We start from the raw sequence: 17,491 nt of genomic DNA on the forward strand, positions 1-17,491 counted from the left end.
TATATTCCATATTGAGTTGGTTTTTTTAAAATGTTAATTATACAATGTTAATGTTACCTCACACATTAACTCACGCAGGTTTTGTTCTTCGGCTACTCCATGAGGGCTGTAACAACACAACATTGTTATTGTTACGAGTTAGGGTCGGATATGCGTAATTTCGTGTAATATCATTATTAGGATAATAATATGTCTGTCGACATTGAAGATATTTTTTTTTAAAATCGTGGTCTCAGCAGCAAAAATGACGAATATTTATGACCGAATATGTCATGAGATGATAATTTAGTTTGCATTACGGTCTGTTTAATAAATTCGTTAATGTTTTGTGCGGCTATGTGGTCTTGTGGTATAACACTCGCTTTCGGATCGGAAGGTCCTGGGTTCGAGCCTCGGTCGGCGCATAGTTGAGTTCTTGGAAAAGGCTCTTTACTCACATTCTCTCACCGTACTCAGGAGTAAAATGAGTACCTGGCCGTCAACAGTGTTATCTCTGTCGGAAAAAAAACAAACAGGCGTCATGTCCCGCTTTTTACATGTTACGTGTTGTTGTTCAGGGACCCTTTGTAAAGCGCTTTGAGCACGTTTAGTGGATATTAAGCTATTTAAAGCTCAATTTGAAAAAAATAATCTCAATTTTATGTTTTAACGAATAATGTAAATACTAGGGAATGTGCAATTTTCAAAGAACATGTAATAAAATTCAGCACAATTTACGTGCTTGGTCCTGAATGTAAAAATGTAAAATGTAAAAGTTTTTTTGTTGACTTTTTAAAAATCCTGGTTAAATACGATATGGTTCGGATCAAAATAATAGACTTAGTCTAACGTGGATTTCCATTGTCTCTACCTTTGTCATTTCATCAAAACCAAAATGTTGTCTGTTTACAACCGAAACATAGTAATGTGTGTGCTGATTTGGCAAAACCCGTCGGATATCGCATGAGCTAGTTTTGAGATAAGAGTAAATAAAGGTAAACAATGATTATCTGTATGATTTTCGTGTTTGTTTTTTCACTTCATTATTTTCATTATCTATCCATATCTATATTCTTCAAAAGGATTTTACAAGTTGAAGCTTAAAGATAATTTCATTTAATTTTATTTCTAAGCTCTATTATTGATGCGACATATGCATGGCTTGTCTTTAAAAGTGATTTTCTCAGTTTAAAAAAAATATTTTTTTAAACCCACTCCCTTCAAATGCCAATAACTTCGACCCTAATTCAGATAATTACAAAATTAAAACTGCATTTTGTCCAGAAATGGTGCCTCTACTGAAATATATAATAATATAGGATTCGAAATTTTCCGACTTCCGACGGGTTTTTCCAAATCAGCACACCTAATATTAATGTCTCCCACATAAGCATAAACCAATATAATAAGCTAAACATTTCGACTCCAATATTTCAAGGCATTTCTTGAGGTAGTTAATTGTTCTTGACTTTGATCTTTATGTCAAATAAATGATGTCACTGTAATGAAATTTATATTTCAATAAACGGGAATTGTTGCAGTGAAATAAAACAAAACGTTATAGAACGTTTTAGAACTGCAGCAAATCTACAGAAGTTGAGATCACAATGTGTCCATTTGAATTACATTTTTTTAAAAATCAACTGAAAGAGCACAAGAGGACATAAATCCAAGACAAGTTAGGGCTTATCTAAATCCACACGTCTTTGAAGTATAGGTTTTACTGGTTCAAAATTTCATCTTTTATCAAGAATCCACTGGAGGTCACCAACTCGTGACATGATGCTATAATATCCTCTAACTTCAATACTGCATTGAGTTTATCTTTCATTATCTCAAAAGATACCGGCATATTTAATAGTCATTAATTGTTAAATAAAAGAACGATAATAAACATGACTTTAAAATTAATTCTCAGATTATCCTCATTGTCCAAGAATTGTTATAAGTCTCGCAATTATGCCTCACCTCCTCTCTCCCTAGTACCTACCAATGCTTTTTGAACTATAAACTACTTTCTTTGATCCCTAAGATTTGTGACGCCAGTTAAAACCTGAAGTTATGAAGCTTATTATCTAGGCTGCAAATTTGGCCTTTTAATATTAAATTCCAAAAACTTGGCGTTTTAAAAAACTGTTTGAAATGGATAAATCGGCTTTGGCTTTTTGGCATTTTATGGAAAACAATAAAATTTTACCTATTTATTACACGAATACGAAATAACGAAATCTAGATTAATTTTCACAACTAAATAAGCAAGATTTTAAAAATAAAAAAGTTTCGGTTTAATGTTCTGTGGAACAGAGAGGGACATATTCAATAGGTACTTTTGCGGAGATAACTGACATGGCAGTGATTAGTTCTATACCGAATATGTAGTAGGTTTGCAAGTGACGAGACGCCTCTGTGTCGAAACTGCCGTATTGTTGGACGAAATGTGAGTTGATTTTACTCATTTTGAAATGCTCTGAATTGTAAAGATTTCAAACTTTGTTTCCTGCATTAATTTTTCAAGATCCTTGTTTGAGTATTTAGGGTAGGTCACCCCAAATCTGTACAGTTTTTCTATGCCTCATATTCTAACAGCTTTAACTGCGGATTGGTTCACTCTCCACTGTTTGAAAAACTCAATTATTTGATGTCTTTTGATTGGTTTGATGTAAATACATGTGAGGTATTATCGGTTAAACTAGCTAAAAAAAAAAATAGATTACCAAACGCCCTCGCCCCAAATACAGGGTATGCTCATGCACCACTTGCCCCAAAACTGTAAAGCATTAAATGTACAGTCATACAGCCCAATATATTTTCAAAAGAAGTTCACATGACAATGATGTGGTAGAATTTCAGCTTCAGTTTATGTAAAAAGACGAATGGTATGGACGTTTCGGGTTTCCCCTTTATCAAATGACAGATAAATTAATATGACACAAAAAACATGATAGTACTAGTGTTATTTTGTTTTTAAACCCCTTGTTGTTTTTAGAATCACACTTAGTGGATATGCACGGTGTAATGCTGACATTTTGAAGTTGATGTGATCTTTTGGATACTTAAATTAACAGTTTGGATTTGGAGAGTGGCATGTATGGTTTTGGGGCATGGGGTAAAGTGAGAGAAAAATATGCTTAAATAGCAGCTTATATTTATTTTACTGACAAAACACTTATGTAAATGACAAATTTAACATCTCTGCTTATAATTAAAATCAAAATTGTACACGAATGATGGAGGAAAATATTTATACAGAATCATTTTAGTGGAGTAAATCGTGGTAAACTACTTGATTTCAACCTGGAAAAGGAACAAAATTTCTTGGGATCGGTTAGTTTCATTTATAACAATATTTCGCATTACAGATAATAAAAAATGGATGAAATAAAAGTCGATTTCAATGTATAGTTCAAGATCTTCTGATTATAAACAATTTAATTTGTCGTGAAAAAGAGATTTATGTAAACACACGAAACAGTTCTATGTGAACATTCTGAAGTGTATGGATTTGGGGCATGTACCGCTTTGTGACAACCTATTCTATGTCTCCTATTTTGTCCGGAAAACAATTGTCCATTTGGTGTTATGTATGTTGTATCAAGATAAAACATAGAATCAATGATGAAAATAATTTTAAGAAAAATACAAATTTGAAAATCATCAGATAATGACTTGAACCCAATACATTTGGTTTTCATAAAGTTTAAATATTCCTTTATTCATATTAAACTTGATTAAAATTCTATCTAATCATTATATCTAACTACGCTGAAGAAAATTTGTCCAATTTAACATCGTTGTTTAGACCCGTCTCGCCTGACTGCAGGTTCTTGCCCAATCTGTCACTGTTTGGTGTGATGGAGAGAACACACCAGCTTAATATCGCAAACACACACCGTGCTGTGTTTAGTTTCTTGAACATGTCAATATCATTTTCCTCTACCTGAAGAGAAAAAAAATCATAAAAATTTTTGATGTAAAGAAACACTCAGTCGTTTTTTTCAAAAGAAGTTTTTAAGGGTAAATGGTTAAACAGTTTGCAAAATTTTTGCATCATTATATCGCTAATAAGAAAAACTTTTGGGAATGTTACAGACTGTAGATCTGAACTTACAATTATCCAAGAAAAAGGAATTCAAAGAGGATTAGTTCAAACAGACAAGAGAAATAGATCTACCTATATGTCTCATTTGGGACCACTTAAAAGTCCTACCAGGACACGAGGGGTAACTAAATTTTAATCTATATCAAAGAGCTTTTACTGAAAAACAAAAAACAAAAATGAAAACATTTTAAGATTTTCATTGCAATTTTACAAATGATAAGTGTGTGCATTGTTGTGTTCTAAAAAAAAAACTAAAAAAAACTGTCATGAAGCAAGTAATGGCATATTGCCCATTTACTCTGCATATTCATATGATATATGATACTGAACTGTATTAACTCACTTCATCCTAGAGATTTTTGCTACTTTTCAAACTTGGAAAAAAAGTATTAAAAATGAGAATGTACATGGATAGTTTTATTCAACATGTTAAAACTAATAACATTAGCTTTTATACTACGCCTATAATTTGTTTCATAAAAATGTAATAAATAGACATAGGGTAAAAGTAGCCTCGGGTAAACTACGGATATAGTCGGTGTTAGGGTTGAGTGAGTTAATAACTTCACAAACAAAACTTAACTACATATAGCTCATGGGGAAATGATTCAAAAAAGAAAATATATCACTTCTCGTTGCAAAGTACTCATCTATCCAAAAGACAAAAGGTTCTGACAAAACCTAAAAATCAGAGATTAATGAAGTGCTATTCCAATCCAATTACTTCTTATACAATTTTCATCAAAAAGACCAAAAAAATGCCAAAACTTATAAACGAAAACACCATAGCAACAAAAGTTTCTATCAACTTAGTGTCTACATGTTATACATCATTATAAAGCTAAGAGAATACCTGAAATTATAGTATCGTGTATGAAAAACATTATCTCCCAACATTTGGTAATTCCGGTTTTTAATCAGGGTAGATCGATCTAAAAATAGTTTTTTAAATTTCTCTTCTCTACCTATAACGTTCGTCTCTTTTTTGACATAAAAAAGTTAACTCTTTCCACAGTTTCAATATACAATCTTGAAACTTGGAGATATTGTGGACAAGACAAATATCTAAAAGAAAAACCCAAGATTTTTTTGATATTTTAATTCTAAAATATTTTAGATTTTTTTTCGTCTGAAAAATCCCCAAATTTCAATATTTAAAAACCTTCCGTCAGTATATCAGTCATAAAATCAAAGCCATCCGCCCTATCTCTAAAAACTTGGGTAACTGTTTAGATAATAGGACAAACAATATACATGCCAAGTTTTATTTCAATAGAAGCCTTAGTTTTTGAGCTTTTGTCTTTTTAACAATTCAAGATGTCCACCACGCAATTTTGGTTTCCATGGCAACAGATGATTTTTTTCAATTTATATTTTCTATTTTTAAAGTCCTTACGCTAATTGCTATCAAGTACAATAAGTTTCATCAGTATAAATGTAAAAGGGTAGATTTTAGTCGTACTCCCCTCATACCCGTGTAAAGCTAAGGCTTGAAGCCAAGATAAAATAAATTCAGCAGAAATTCAGTGACAAGGAATATTAGGCAGACATGGTCAGCCTGCAATCAACGCTAGGGTTAGGAGGTTGTATCATGATTCCCTGAAAATATGAGGGAAATAGAAAATCGGTAAAACAGTGAAGCATAACAAAAGATCTTGAGCTATAATAGATCATTGATGAAACAAAGGTCAGCAAGGCACATCTGGGATGAAATTGTGCTTGGAAGCAAATGTTAAGGGAAAGACTCTTGATGGTAGTTCAAGAGATTAGAGGAGGAAAATCCAATGTGGTTCAAGAAATCAGTCTAGCAGAGCAACAAATGCGATGGACAACTTGGGAAATTGACTTCCAAAAACGCCATACTGGGAAGAAATTGCCATAAAAATCCAACTTGATAAAATACCAAATAAATCCAACCATACCTCTCATTGTAAAATAGTAATCAATCTAAAAATTTCCGAGAAGGCAGGCAGATCAAAGACATCAATGTTCTAGTGTTAAAGTTAAAGAGAGAAGGCTACGTGGTATAGCGATATGACACTCGCTTTTGGATCGGAAGGTCCTGGGTTCGAGACTCGCTCATCGCATAGTTGAGTCCTTGGAGAAGGCTCTTTACACACATTTTCTCACCGTACTCAGGTGTAAAATGAGTTTCTGGCCGTTAACAGCATGGTCTCTGTCCGAAAAAATTGTAATATCGCCTAACAGGCATCATGTCTCGTCCTAAATGTTAAATGTTGCTGTTGGCCAGGGACCCCTTGTAATGCGCTTTGAGCATGTTAAGTGGATATTGCGCCATATAAAAGCTAGGAAAAAAAAGGAGGGGGTGGGGGGGGGGGGGGGGGGGGGTCACTATAGAGAGTTTTTTAAACAATATATTTTAAGAAAAGATGTGTTTCTTTTAAGAATGCAATATTCACTGCCATGGTATGGTCGCCATCTTGAAAAAAAATCGCTTTCTAAAACCTAAAGGTTTCTATTTTTATTAATACAGTAACTGACTAAAGATGTGTGTAGAGAGATTAGTGTACCTAAAATAGGCTCTAGAATCCAGAATTTCTATCTTTAATTCTGAAATGTTTTTATTTTTATTAATACAGTAACTGACTAAAGATGTGTGTAGAGAGATTAGTGTACCTAAAATAGGCTCTAGAATCCAGAATTTCTATCTTTAATTCTGACACGTAAGATTAAAAAAAAATAATTTTTTAAAGAAATCGAAATCTACATCGTAACAATGTCAATGAGTAATCATAGTAGAAAGAGACCAGATATCATGCTCCGTTCTAATTCATCTAGACAAACATTATTGAAGGCATGAAAGAGGAATTGATGGTATACACGTCTATAAGACAGAGAAATAGTATGCAGACTAAGCAAATAGACAGGATATACATTGAAAGCCTTTCAGTCGTATCGAAGCATTAGAGTTCTTTGGAACATCAGTTTATTTGCTCTTGCACCATTCAATATCAGCAATGGCAAACAAAAAGTAATCCTTCAAAGCCAATAAACCCGTGGAGCCGGAGTTTATTCCAGTTTCTATAGCATGAAATGGACAATAACAATTGCTTGCTATCCTTTGGATAGGATGCTAGTCTATTGCAAAGTACTTTCTGACAGATATAACAAAGCAAGCTACCCAATCACTGCTGGGTGGACATGGGGGGTCAGAAAAAAAAATCTCGACTTCACCCGGGCTCGATCTTTGCATGTGAAGTGAGTGCTCCACCAACTGAGCTATCAGGGCAAACAAAGATTGAATACAATTCGAACATGGGGATAAATTTTCATTGGACAAAGATAAGGTGGAGTGAAAATAAATTCAATCCAGTTTTAAGGAACAGATGGTGTTACGACTTAACCAGTGCCAGTGCAAACACTTAATTACATCAGAAAATACAAATGGGGGTCCTGCACTTGAAACGCTGTGGTGTTGTTTACCAGTTCCCTTAGAGTGTAAATGTCAGGAATTAAGCAAAACACTTGTTCCAGGGGAGAGTCTCTTAGAATTCTCTGCTTTTAAGTTTATCAGTTTTTTGCTACCACATTATTATAACATTTGGGATAATATGACATCGCCTGATTAATCTTGAAGAAAATGATGTAATGTGTACACAACTGTAAACAAATGTTCTATGGGAGCAGCCAACTTGACAAGAGATGAAAGCAGAGGTGGATTGTTTACGTCAGTTGAATAACAAACCATGATTACTAGGACATTAACACTTCAAAGGCCCTGATGGACTTTACCTTCATTTGACAAAATAACTTATCATTTTTACCACGAGAACACTTACAGTAACTTTTTCTTTTCGATAAAACAAAATCTAAATATACCAAAATGCCTGATGTTACTCACCCAGTCAGCGGGGTTTGGTGTAGTAGCAAGCTGGAACAGAAAAGTGAAAGAAAAACATTTACCATAGGATAAGAGGGGAGTTTGAAATTCTAAATTTCTCCAAAATAATGATGATAAATAAATAAACCCCAAATTTAACAGTCTCTAAAATGGGAGTGTCTACATATTTCCTACAATTGAACACAAGTGCCAAACATTGACAAAAGACATGATGACATAAATCCTAGCCCACACCCACCTCTAAAATACACATACTGGATGGAAAATATTTGACTTAACTGCAAAAAATCCCCCAAACCCTGGACTTCCATTCCTAATTTTGATCATTTTGAATACATTCTCATTTATCTAGCTAATTCCGACAAATTTCAGATTGAAATGTGTGTGTGAGTGAGTGAGAGAGAGAGAGAGAGAGAGAGAGAGAGAGAGAGAGAGAGAGAGAGAGAGAGAGAGAGAGAGAGAGAGAGAGAGAGAGAGATATTGTTATTTGTTGAGTTTGGTGTGGAGTTATTGCAATGTAGGACAGTGTTTTTATGAGAGAGAGAGAGAGAGAGAGAGAGAGAGAGAGAGAGAGAGAGAGAGAGAGAGAGAGAGAGAGAGAGAGAGAGACTGTTATTTGTTGGGTTTGGTGTGGAATTATTGCAATGTAGGACAATATTTGTCTGAGACAGCAGCTGTTTGATAAAACTCAGTGTAAAATGTTTTGAAAAAATCTCCAAAACCTGGAATTCCGCAGATCTGCCGAATATTTATCAATGATAACATGGGTGCATATGTGAAAGAAAAATTTCACTAAATTTCACAAATTTGTACTTTTCAGATGAAATCAAACTGACATACAGATTATTTTAAAAATCATAATGAGTATGATTTTGTAGGAACAAATAGAAACTATGCCTGAATAACTTTGTCTGAAAAATCAAGAAAGGAGAAAACAGTAAAACTCACCGCTGCATCAGGCTCATGTTCTTTGTAAAGATAAATTTTGTCTTCATACTTCAAGGCCACCACATTTAGGATGAGAGCAACCACATATAAAACCAACGACATTGCACCATTTTGAAGTGTCAAAGACTGCAAGATAAATCGAGGTGTGGGGTTGCCTATATCAAACCTGAAGAAATTTAGGGGAGGGGGAGTTGAGAGTGAAAATATATGGAATTAAAAATTTTGTTCCATTACATCTGTGGCCCAGTTGTTTAATGTCTATATACCCTGCAAGAGAGTCAAGGGATTTTAAGTCATATGGATGACAATGATCGTAAACACTGGCATTGAGTAAGGCACTTTCCACAAATTACCCCACTTCACTTATGTATAAATGCGTGCTATGTGGTTTTGTGGTATGTCACTCGCTTTCAGATCAGAAGGTCCTGTTTCGAGCCACACTTGGCGCATAATTGAGTCCTTGGAAAAGACTCTTTACTCACTGTACTCAGGGTGGAAAACAAGTAACTGGTCATTAAAAGCATTGTCTCTTTTTTTAAAAAATTGTAATATCGCCTTACAGGCGCCATGTCTCGTTCTACATGTTACGTTTTGGTCGACCACACACCACTTGTAAAGCACTTTGGGCACATGTAGTGGATATTGCACTTTGTACAACCTCAAGTTTTGTTTCCTTTTAAAATAAACACCTGGCTATACATTGGAATGTAGAGAACTTGTAGAAAAAATGACATCTGACAGGCATCTCCTGTTGTATAAAATGGAAATGGATCCTCTATAACCTGAGGAGAAAAAAAATAAAGCATTCCTTTCTTTGAGGAGCATCTCGGTTTAACAGTCATGCATGATAATGCACCAGCACAGGGTGAATACCACAAGAAACTTTCTAATCGACAATACTGTGCAATTATTACATCCATGGCACCCTCATTCACCTGACTTAAACCCAATTGAATAGTCATGGGACAGTATGGATCAGACTCTAAGGCGCAAGAACAACAACCAGAAAACCAAGAGAAACTTGCAAGAGTCCTCAGAATTTGGGAAGACATCCCTCGCATTGAAATCAATCATTTGGTGCTCTCAATGATACACAGCTGTATGGCAGTCATCAATAGCGATGAAGGACAGTCGTGACATTAAACCTGCTAAATTCAATTTTCAACATCTCACTTAGATTATAGAAAAGAATTATTGATTTTTACTGTTTCGTGCTATTAGAGGCATAGTAAAGAATATTTCAATGTAAGTTTCTTTACGATACCTTTATTTGTAAAATTTTTATCAAATACTACTCAATGTGGTCACTTTTGAGAGAGAGAGTATATATAACATTCATTCAATATGTTATCTATTTATCTGTTCATTTTTTAACAATTCATTTATTTACTTATTTTCTATTTTTATCTGCAATATGCTACAAACCAGTTAATAGATCAAACAAAAGAAATATATCGACAAAGACACAAAATAAAAAATGTTGTCTTATTTTCATAAAGGAAGGAAAACGAAGAGGTGGAGGAATGGTAGAATGAGGAGGAAGAAGACAAAAAGGGAAAGGTAAAGACAAAGAGGAAAAAGATGAAGGATAATAATTGAGTGCTAGATATAATAGTAAATACCAAACATGTGTACAAATGATTGTGTAAAATGCATCCTTCAATTCAGCTGGATGACATACAGTAAAATTACTTTAAACCGAAAGAAGCTAAACCGAAAAATACCTTAAACCGCAAAGAATGTAATAAATTGTACTAGTTCCTTCATTATCTTTGTACTATTTCTTACGATGAACCGAAATACTTCTAAGAAGGACTTTCTTTAAACCGAAACAATTTGAGACCACCTTCCTTTATTCTCTCTCAATTTTTCTTCAAAAATTGGGGAAGGTCGCCACACGTAATAATGCCCGGCGATATTAAACAAAGAGCGTAAGTAAAAGTATAAGATGAGGGTGATGGGTGGGGTGGGGGGTAGGCAAACACTGCACTTGGGCTCGGCCAACACCACAATCGCACAGACTGGAAAAGGAAGACAGCGGGTGACTGGCAGGCGAAAAATGAGGAAAGAGGAGGAGTTGGGGTGTAGAATCACGCAAGCGAGATGTTCTCGCTCGTGTGTTGATGCTTTGGAACTGACTGGATTTTAAACACGAGAATAAGGAGGGGGGGGGGGGGGGTTAGACAACTTACCATTGAAATGCCATTTCATTTCCACTTTGTTTAAGTGTGTGTGTGTGAGGGGGGGGGGGGGATCTATGAAATTAGGCCTTTGAACCTAATGGCTTTTCAACAAAAGAGAGATGCCTAGTAGACAGCTAAGCATTGACACGCCTTTTCATTTCCATTTCACTTCACCTCTGAATAGCTGCGCGTCATTCATTATCAATTATCTAGCAATGACTATCCCGCACAAATCTTTGGGCCTCTTTTTCGCTCACGAAGTGCCCGAATTCGCGTCAAAATATGGGACGAAGCCGTTTCGTATATGCTATTTTAAAAAATTAATTACGACGCTGTTTATCGATGAATATGACTGAAAGTTGGCACACAGTTAGAAAAAAGGTCATTTTAGATTATGTCAAGCGACAAAACTCGTGCGATTACCAGAAGACCGTTAAAAATAGATTTTTACTCTTTGGAGTAAAATATTTCTAAAACTACCGGGCGTGGAGGTTTTGTCGCTGACAAGGTAATACATGAACATTTCTTCTTTTTGGTTGTAAAATTTCATATGAATATGATGAGTACTTTTCCCGTATTTTACAAAACACCATCCTAATTTGCTCTTCAAGTTTCAATCTTTTAATACACTTATTACGCAAGATACAACCAAAGGTCGAAAAAAATGCCGAAAAAGCGTCCCATATTTTCGCGTTTTTATCCTCTTTGCGGGTCATCCAAATAAATGGCACCTTTGAAACGCATAACTTGTTTATTTATGAATGGATTTTCAAAATTCAAAAACATTTTTACTCAGTGGAGATAGGGCTTTGGTTTTAGACAAAAATTTTCCTCAAAAAGAGAAAAAAACATTTTTCATCGTCATTGCTAAATTATCGCACAAGAACTTTCGATCTTATTTTAGTTTTGCATTTTACTTAAAGATGTCTAAAAGAAAGCACTGTGCTTACACGTTGGAGTTTAAAATTAAAATACTATGTGAAGTCGATGAAAAAAAAGTTGATCATATATGTAAGAGATATGTAAAAAACACGGCATCCCGAACTCAACTCTTTCAACAATTTTGAATTGAAAACGAAAATCTCCAAAAATATTTTTAAAACACACCAAAAAAATTATAAATTAATGGTTACGAAGACGGCATTTATTCAACAACTCCATTTAACGGGAAACCCATGATACCATTAAATGAGCAAATTCCTTAAAAAGTTACTACCATTGAAAAACATTGCAACACGGGAACTTGCTTTAAACCAAAATGTCTTTAAACCGAAATGGTTTAGAAGGTCCCCAAAATTTCGGTTTAAAGTAATTCTACTGTATATTCATAACTCAGTCGTTAGCCTTACCTATCACAGACAGACACGGCACATAAAACCAGCATGAAATACAGACTGCAATGCAGAGGGAGAGAAATCTCATAGTAATGCTCCAGGAAATCCTCTTTGTTAAAGTCTGTTAATTTTAGAATGATAACGATTTGCCAGAGGCATAGTCCTGCTGTAAGGCCATGAAGGAATAAAGTTATAACCCGGAAAAGTCTGTGAGAAGCAAGTGCAAAGTCGATAGTTGTCTGTCTTGTGATGACAGGGGTGGGAGAATCTGAAGTAGCTTTGTATGTTTCTTCAGCAATCTGCTTTGTGAGCATCCCTCTGTCCAAACCTTTGAATTTTGCTGAGGGAAGTAAAAGATATTTGAATGGGTTAGATTTAACATCAATGGTTTTGTTTTAGTCTTTCATTTAATTTTTTTTTTATTTGGGTGTTTTTTTTGTTTATTTTTTTTCAACACAATGTTGTAGTATGCAAATGCATGCTAATTTTTTTCTCTGATCAGATTGCTTTGGTTTGTTTTCAAGCGTTACTTCGTTCTCATGCTACATATGGAATTAGATTTCCAAAATTTAAAAACTAAAAATTGGAAACATGAAATGTACAATTTAAATTTGTAGACAATCCCCCTCCTCCCTTGTTTTCTTCTTTTTTTGCCAAGAGAAATATGAAATAGGGAAAACAAAGGCGTGGGTATATATAGTTTTAAAACGCCATATTATGTGAATACAATCATATGATTACTGCTTCAACTAAAATGTATTTATCTTGCATTTGTTGCAGTGCTTTATCAAACATTGAATTTTCATAATTTATACCACCATATGCTAGGCAAACTTTACGTTCTTCTCAATGATATTTCAAACTAATATAATATCATGATGCGTTATATATTGGCTAAAAATGTATTATTGTGAAAATTCTAAAAGATTGACGAAATCATCTAAACTCCTGATCGTTTCTGATATTCATCATAATCTTTTTCTTTCAGCAGACCCTGAAAGTATTTCAATAGTAGAATGGAACATATCACTTTTCACATTCACAAACTTATCACAACTTTGTTGGAAAACCATTACTTTATGCATAAAATTCAGTTCCTCACACATCATGACTGATTCTAAGGATCCCACGATTTTGTAAAGTAAATTTATAAACTCACAACCAGCTATCAAATAGTAAATGTGTCGAACTAAAAAGGGGTGTGGAAATGAAAGTTTAAAAATCCAATGGATTAATTATCAAACTTACTGCTGGTTTCTACGAATATTTTATCCAAAGGTCGACTGGGAACTATCACAGAGGTTGTTTTCAAATCTTTTTTGTAGAGTGTCTCCTCCTTAGGATCCACCTCCTCTTCTTCAGCTTCCTGCAAAGCAAAATCAAAATTTAAAACGTGACAATAAAATAAATTAAAATATTAAAAAAGCAAGAACAAAAATTGAAATTTACAAAGTTATATACAAATGAGGCGATTGCTTATTCTTTAGTAGAGCATCTAATTGGAGTAGAAATTAAGGTTTACATAATGGAAGACAAATCAAGTGCTAAGTTTGTTGCAAACATCTGCCACAACAATCCTCTCAGTCTCTTTGTCTCCAGCATCCACATCTCTATCAGCCATCCATATATGAAACTTCTTACACAAATCATTCTTTGACTTTTCTTTGCTCTTTTTTCCTTCGATTATTTTTCTGTAAAAGTGACCAAGAAATCTCATTTGCTTTATCGTGATAAATAACCTTGATAAAAGGCCAACAACAACAATATTGGAAATGCATAAGAGATAACTCAACCTGAGACCTCACCTTATCCCCAGCACCAATGATGTCTTCCTCCATGGTGCGAAGATCCTCTGCCCATGGACTCTCTCCAAATTCCTCATCCTGAGATGTTGCTGTTTTTTTCACCTTCTTCTTTTTCTTTGCTCCTGCCTTCTTGCGAGGCGTTTCACCCTCTTTGGTAATTAGACTAGTTTTACTACCTTGTGTTTCCTAACAAGAGAAAAAAAGTATTAGATATTCTGGGCAGCAATTACTGCAGTTGATCATAAATCAAAATCCATATTCAAAATAATTTTCCACATAACAGAAAATTGTGTTGATTTCTCTTGTGAATCAATAAAAAATAAAATAAAAGCATTACAGACTTGTGCATATAGGATGTTTTGCGCCTTGGACCAGAAAGTGGTGAATAAAATTGGAACTCTGTCTTGTGACCTCGGATTTTAAAGGCTTAGTTTCTTATTATATTATTACAGATAGACTTCAAAATGCAAGTCTTCTTCTTCTTCTCATATGCCTTTATATCTGGAGTCTCATTCCGAAGATGAAGGTCCACGTATTTTTGAGTTCTTCTAGCAGTACAAAAAGTGGGGATTTTTTTAGAGGAGTTGCAGCTACTCTATGAGTTGAGTATTTTCTGCATCACGACAGTATATGCTCTGCATCTTCCTCCTCCTCACCACATGAGCAGGCCGGTGACTGTATCAGTTTCATGCATCTGTGAAAATGCAAGTGTTTTGTTCATAAATGTAAAATATGTTGAAAATGTTATTACTAAACATTTTCTCCTTAGGATCATATTATTATAAATACCAACCTAAAGATGAAAAAGAGAGGCTTTGAAATTAATCAGTTTCCATTTTATGCTCGACTTTATACTGTAACATATATGTTTGATGGTTATTTATCTCATGATTTGTCCTGTACAAAAAAAAAATGGTCACCTTATGTTATTCAGATTTTTATGGGAGGTGTAAAGCTTCAAAATTATAACTGGCATGTAAAACTGTTCCCACAAACTACACCTTCCCATTCCCCCCCCCCCCCCACCCCCTCTTCCCTTGACCCCCTGGACTATGAGATGTTGATGTCTCTGCAATCGGCTGTTTGTGTGATGATTGTGTGTGTGTGTGTGTGTGTGTGTGTGTGTGTGTATGTGCGAATGTGTGTGTGTGTGACTGTGTGTGTATGTAAAACATGTATGATGGTAAAGAGTGAAAAGAGATTTCAGCAATAGGCACAATAAAATCATTTAAGTCATAATCATCATTACAGTTACAAGAAAAAGAATATTTATGAGCTTAAGTTATAATTATAAATTTTTTAGCTATTATTAAATAAACAATTGCATTTTTTCATATAAAGCTTTGGTTGAATTAAGGGTTTGTGACGTTAGAAACCACACTCACTGAGCGTGAACATTTGGAGTGGCAACTGCTGCATAGCAACGCATATGTCAAATTAATATTTTGGGTGCAGATTTACAAAATATGACAAGTTGGCAGTCCGAATTTGCTCCTCATTTGTCAGAAAAGGGATGTGATACATCAATAGAAGGAAAAATTTGTCTACTCCTTTAAGATAAATACCATGTTATACATTATTTTCTCTTTTATGTGAGATAATAGCAAATACGAACTGTCTAATTTCTTTTGTAAATGAATTTCTAACAGCTAATTCTTAAAAAGTATCTGACTTGTACAAGGCAGCTAACTGTCTGAGACGACCACATTTGGGGGGTCCCAATGGGTGGCCACTTTTGTGGGGTCCATTGGATGGCCATTTATGGGTGATTCAATGGGTGGCCACGTCATACAAGTTCGACTGTATATACATACGCACATATATAATATATGTATATACAATATACCACTGAAGCAATTTAATCGACATAAAGGCATGTTTTCAACTTTTTCTTGAAACTATCCAATGAAATAGGCTTTTACTTTTACAACATGAGGTAGACCGTTCAATAACATCGAAACAAAAATCTGAAGAGAATAAAAGGCATGTCTCACCTTGGGGGAACTTTCTCCTCCTCCTTCTTTCTCATCTTTTCCCTCTTCTTGTGTCGCTGCCTTTGGCTTTTTCTTTTTCTTCTTTGGAGCATCAGTGGTTGGACTAATTGCCTCTCCTCCTGTGTCTTCAAGTGTTTCAGATCTGTCCCCTTCATGATGTTGACTGGGTGAGCGTTTTCTTCTACGCCTGGGTTTTGGTTTTTCCTAATAAGAAATACAAAATCTTTACATTAGTGGCCTCTGTTGCAAACTCCAAGTATATATATATATATATATATATATATATATATATATATATATATATATATATATATATATATATATATATATATATATATATATAATGTTCTAATTGCAGGTCCAGATCACTGTCCATCCAATGAAGCCGCATGTCTATAAATATTGGGTTAAACAGTCCTTTGAAAATGCTTTATTTAAACATTTGACAAACCCATTCAGGTTCATCAGAATGTTTTATCATCGGTATCTAAAATCTAGTTTTTAAATTTTCTTCTGCTTTTCCAGACTTGAACAGTTTGCAATAGTAATAGAGTTAGAGAGGCCATCAATATACCACCCAGAACTAAAAGCTCATCAAAATCATGTTTTAATTTGAATGTTTATACAAAGTCTGATTCTATCAAACGATATTATTCATCTTCTTATTATGGTTTGTTAAAATCTGATTTATAAAATGTTTACGTATTTACGTAAGTAAGGACTGTGCAATGAGTATGAGTATGAGCCTGCCTAACTAAGACTAAATTTATTTGTGCGGTTAAATTTACCTCAGTTACTTGTGTTGGATCAAGCGATTCATTTTCTAGCTTTTTTGGAACTTTCTTTTTCACTTTCTTCCCGTCTGATTTAGTATCTGAAACTTTTTCTCCTCCTTCTTTTTGAGAAAGTGGAGGTAAAGTCTTCTTTTTACGAACTGGTTTTCCATCATCAGCCATTTTTGTTGTTTATAGTGACGGGCGTTGATTGATACAGTATTGGGTAGTGCCCGATACTAATAGTTTTTCAAGTACCCGATATTAGGGAGAAACTCATAATGTGCATGCGTCATTTCGATGAATTAATATAGGTGGTTGCTCACCTTGAATTAGTTTTATTTAACCAAAGAGATAAACAAAATGACCTCTATCGAGCCGCTTGGTGAGTTTAATAAAAATAAAGTCCCGAGCGTTCTGACCCCAACAAAATAACGACCCTCATCGTAGACGCAAAATTTATATGTTTAACTGGTTGGGTATTCTGACCTCCCATGTTGAACAGGAGGTCACT

General features: G+C 34.4%; 1 protein-coding gene across 1 annotated transcript; it reads right to left on the minus strand.

Moving 5' to 3' along the window:
• Nucleotides 1–3,659: 3,659 nt before the first annotated feature.
• On the minus strand, nt 3,660–17,190 carry LOC144978437 (transmembrane protein 237-like). The gene is made up of 8 exons (XM_078924499.1): nt 16,993–17,190; nt 16,205–16,408; nt 14,211–14,396; nt 13,654–13,771; nt 12,421–12,745; nt 8,889–9,054; nt 7,941–7,970; nt 3,660–3,916 (listed from the first exon to the last, which is right to left on the minus strand). Exons 1-8 carry the CDS (start codon nt 17,158–17,160, stop codon nt 3,737–3,739), a joined length of 1,377 nt encoding a protein of 458 aa, XP_078780625.1. The 5' UTR covers nt 17,161–17,190; the 3' UTR covers nt 3,660–3,736.
• Nucleotides 17,191–17,491: the final 301 nt, after the last annotated feature.

This window comes from Berghia stephanieae, chromosome 8 (assembly GCF_034508935.2).
Source record: "Berghia stephanieae isolate SIO BIC M18660-M18661 chromosome 8, UCSD_Bste_1.3, whole genome shotgun sequence".
Taxonomy (NCBI): domain Eukaryota; kingdom Metazoa; phylum Mollusca; class Gastropoda; order Nudibranchia; family Aeolidiidae; genus Berghia; species Berghia stephanieae.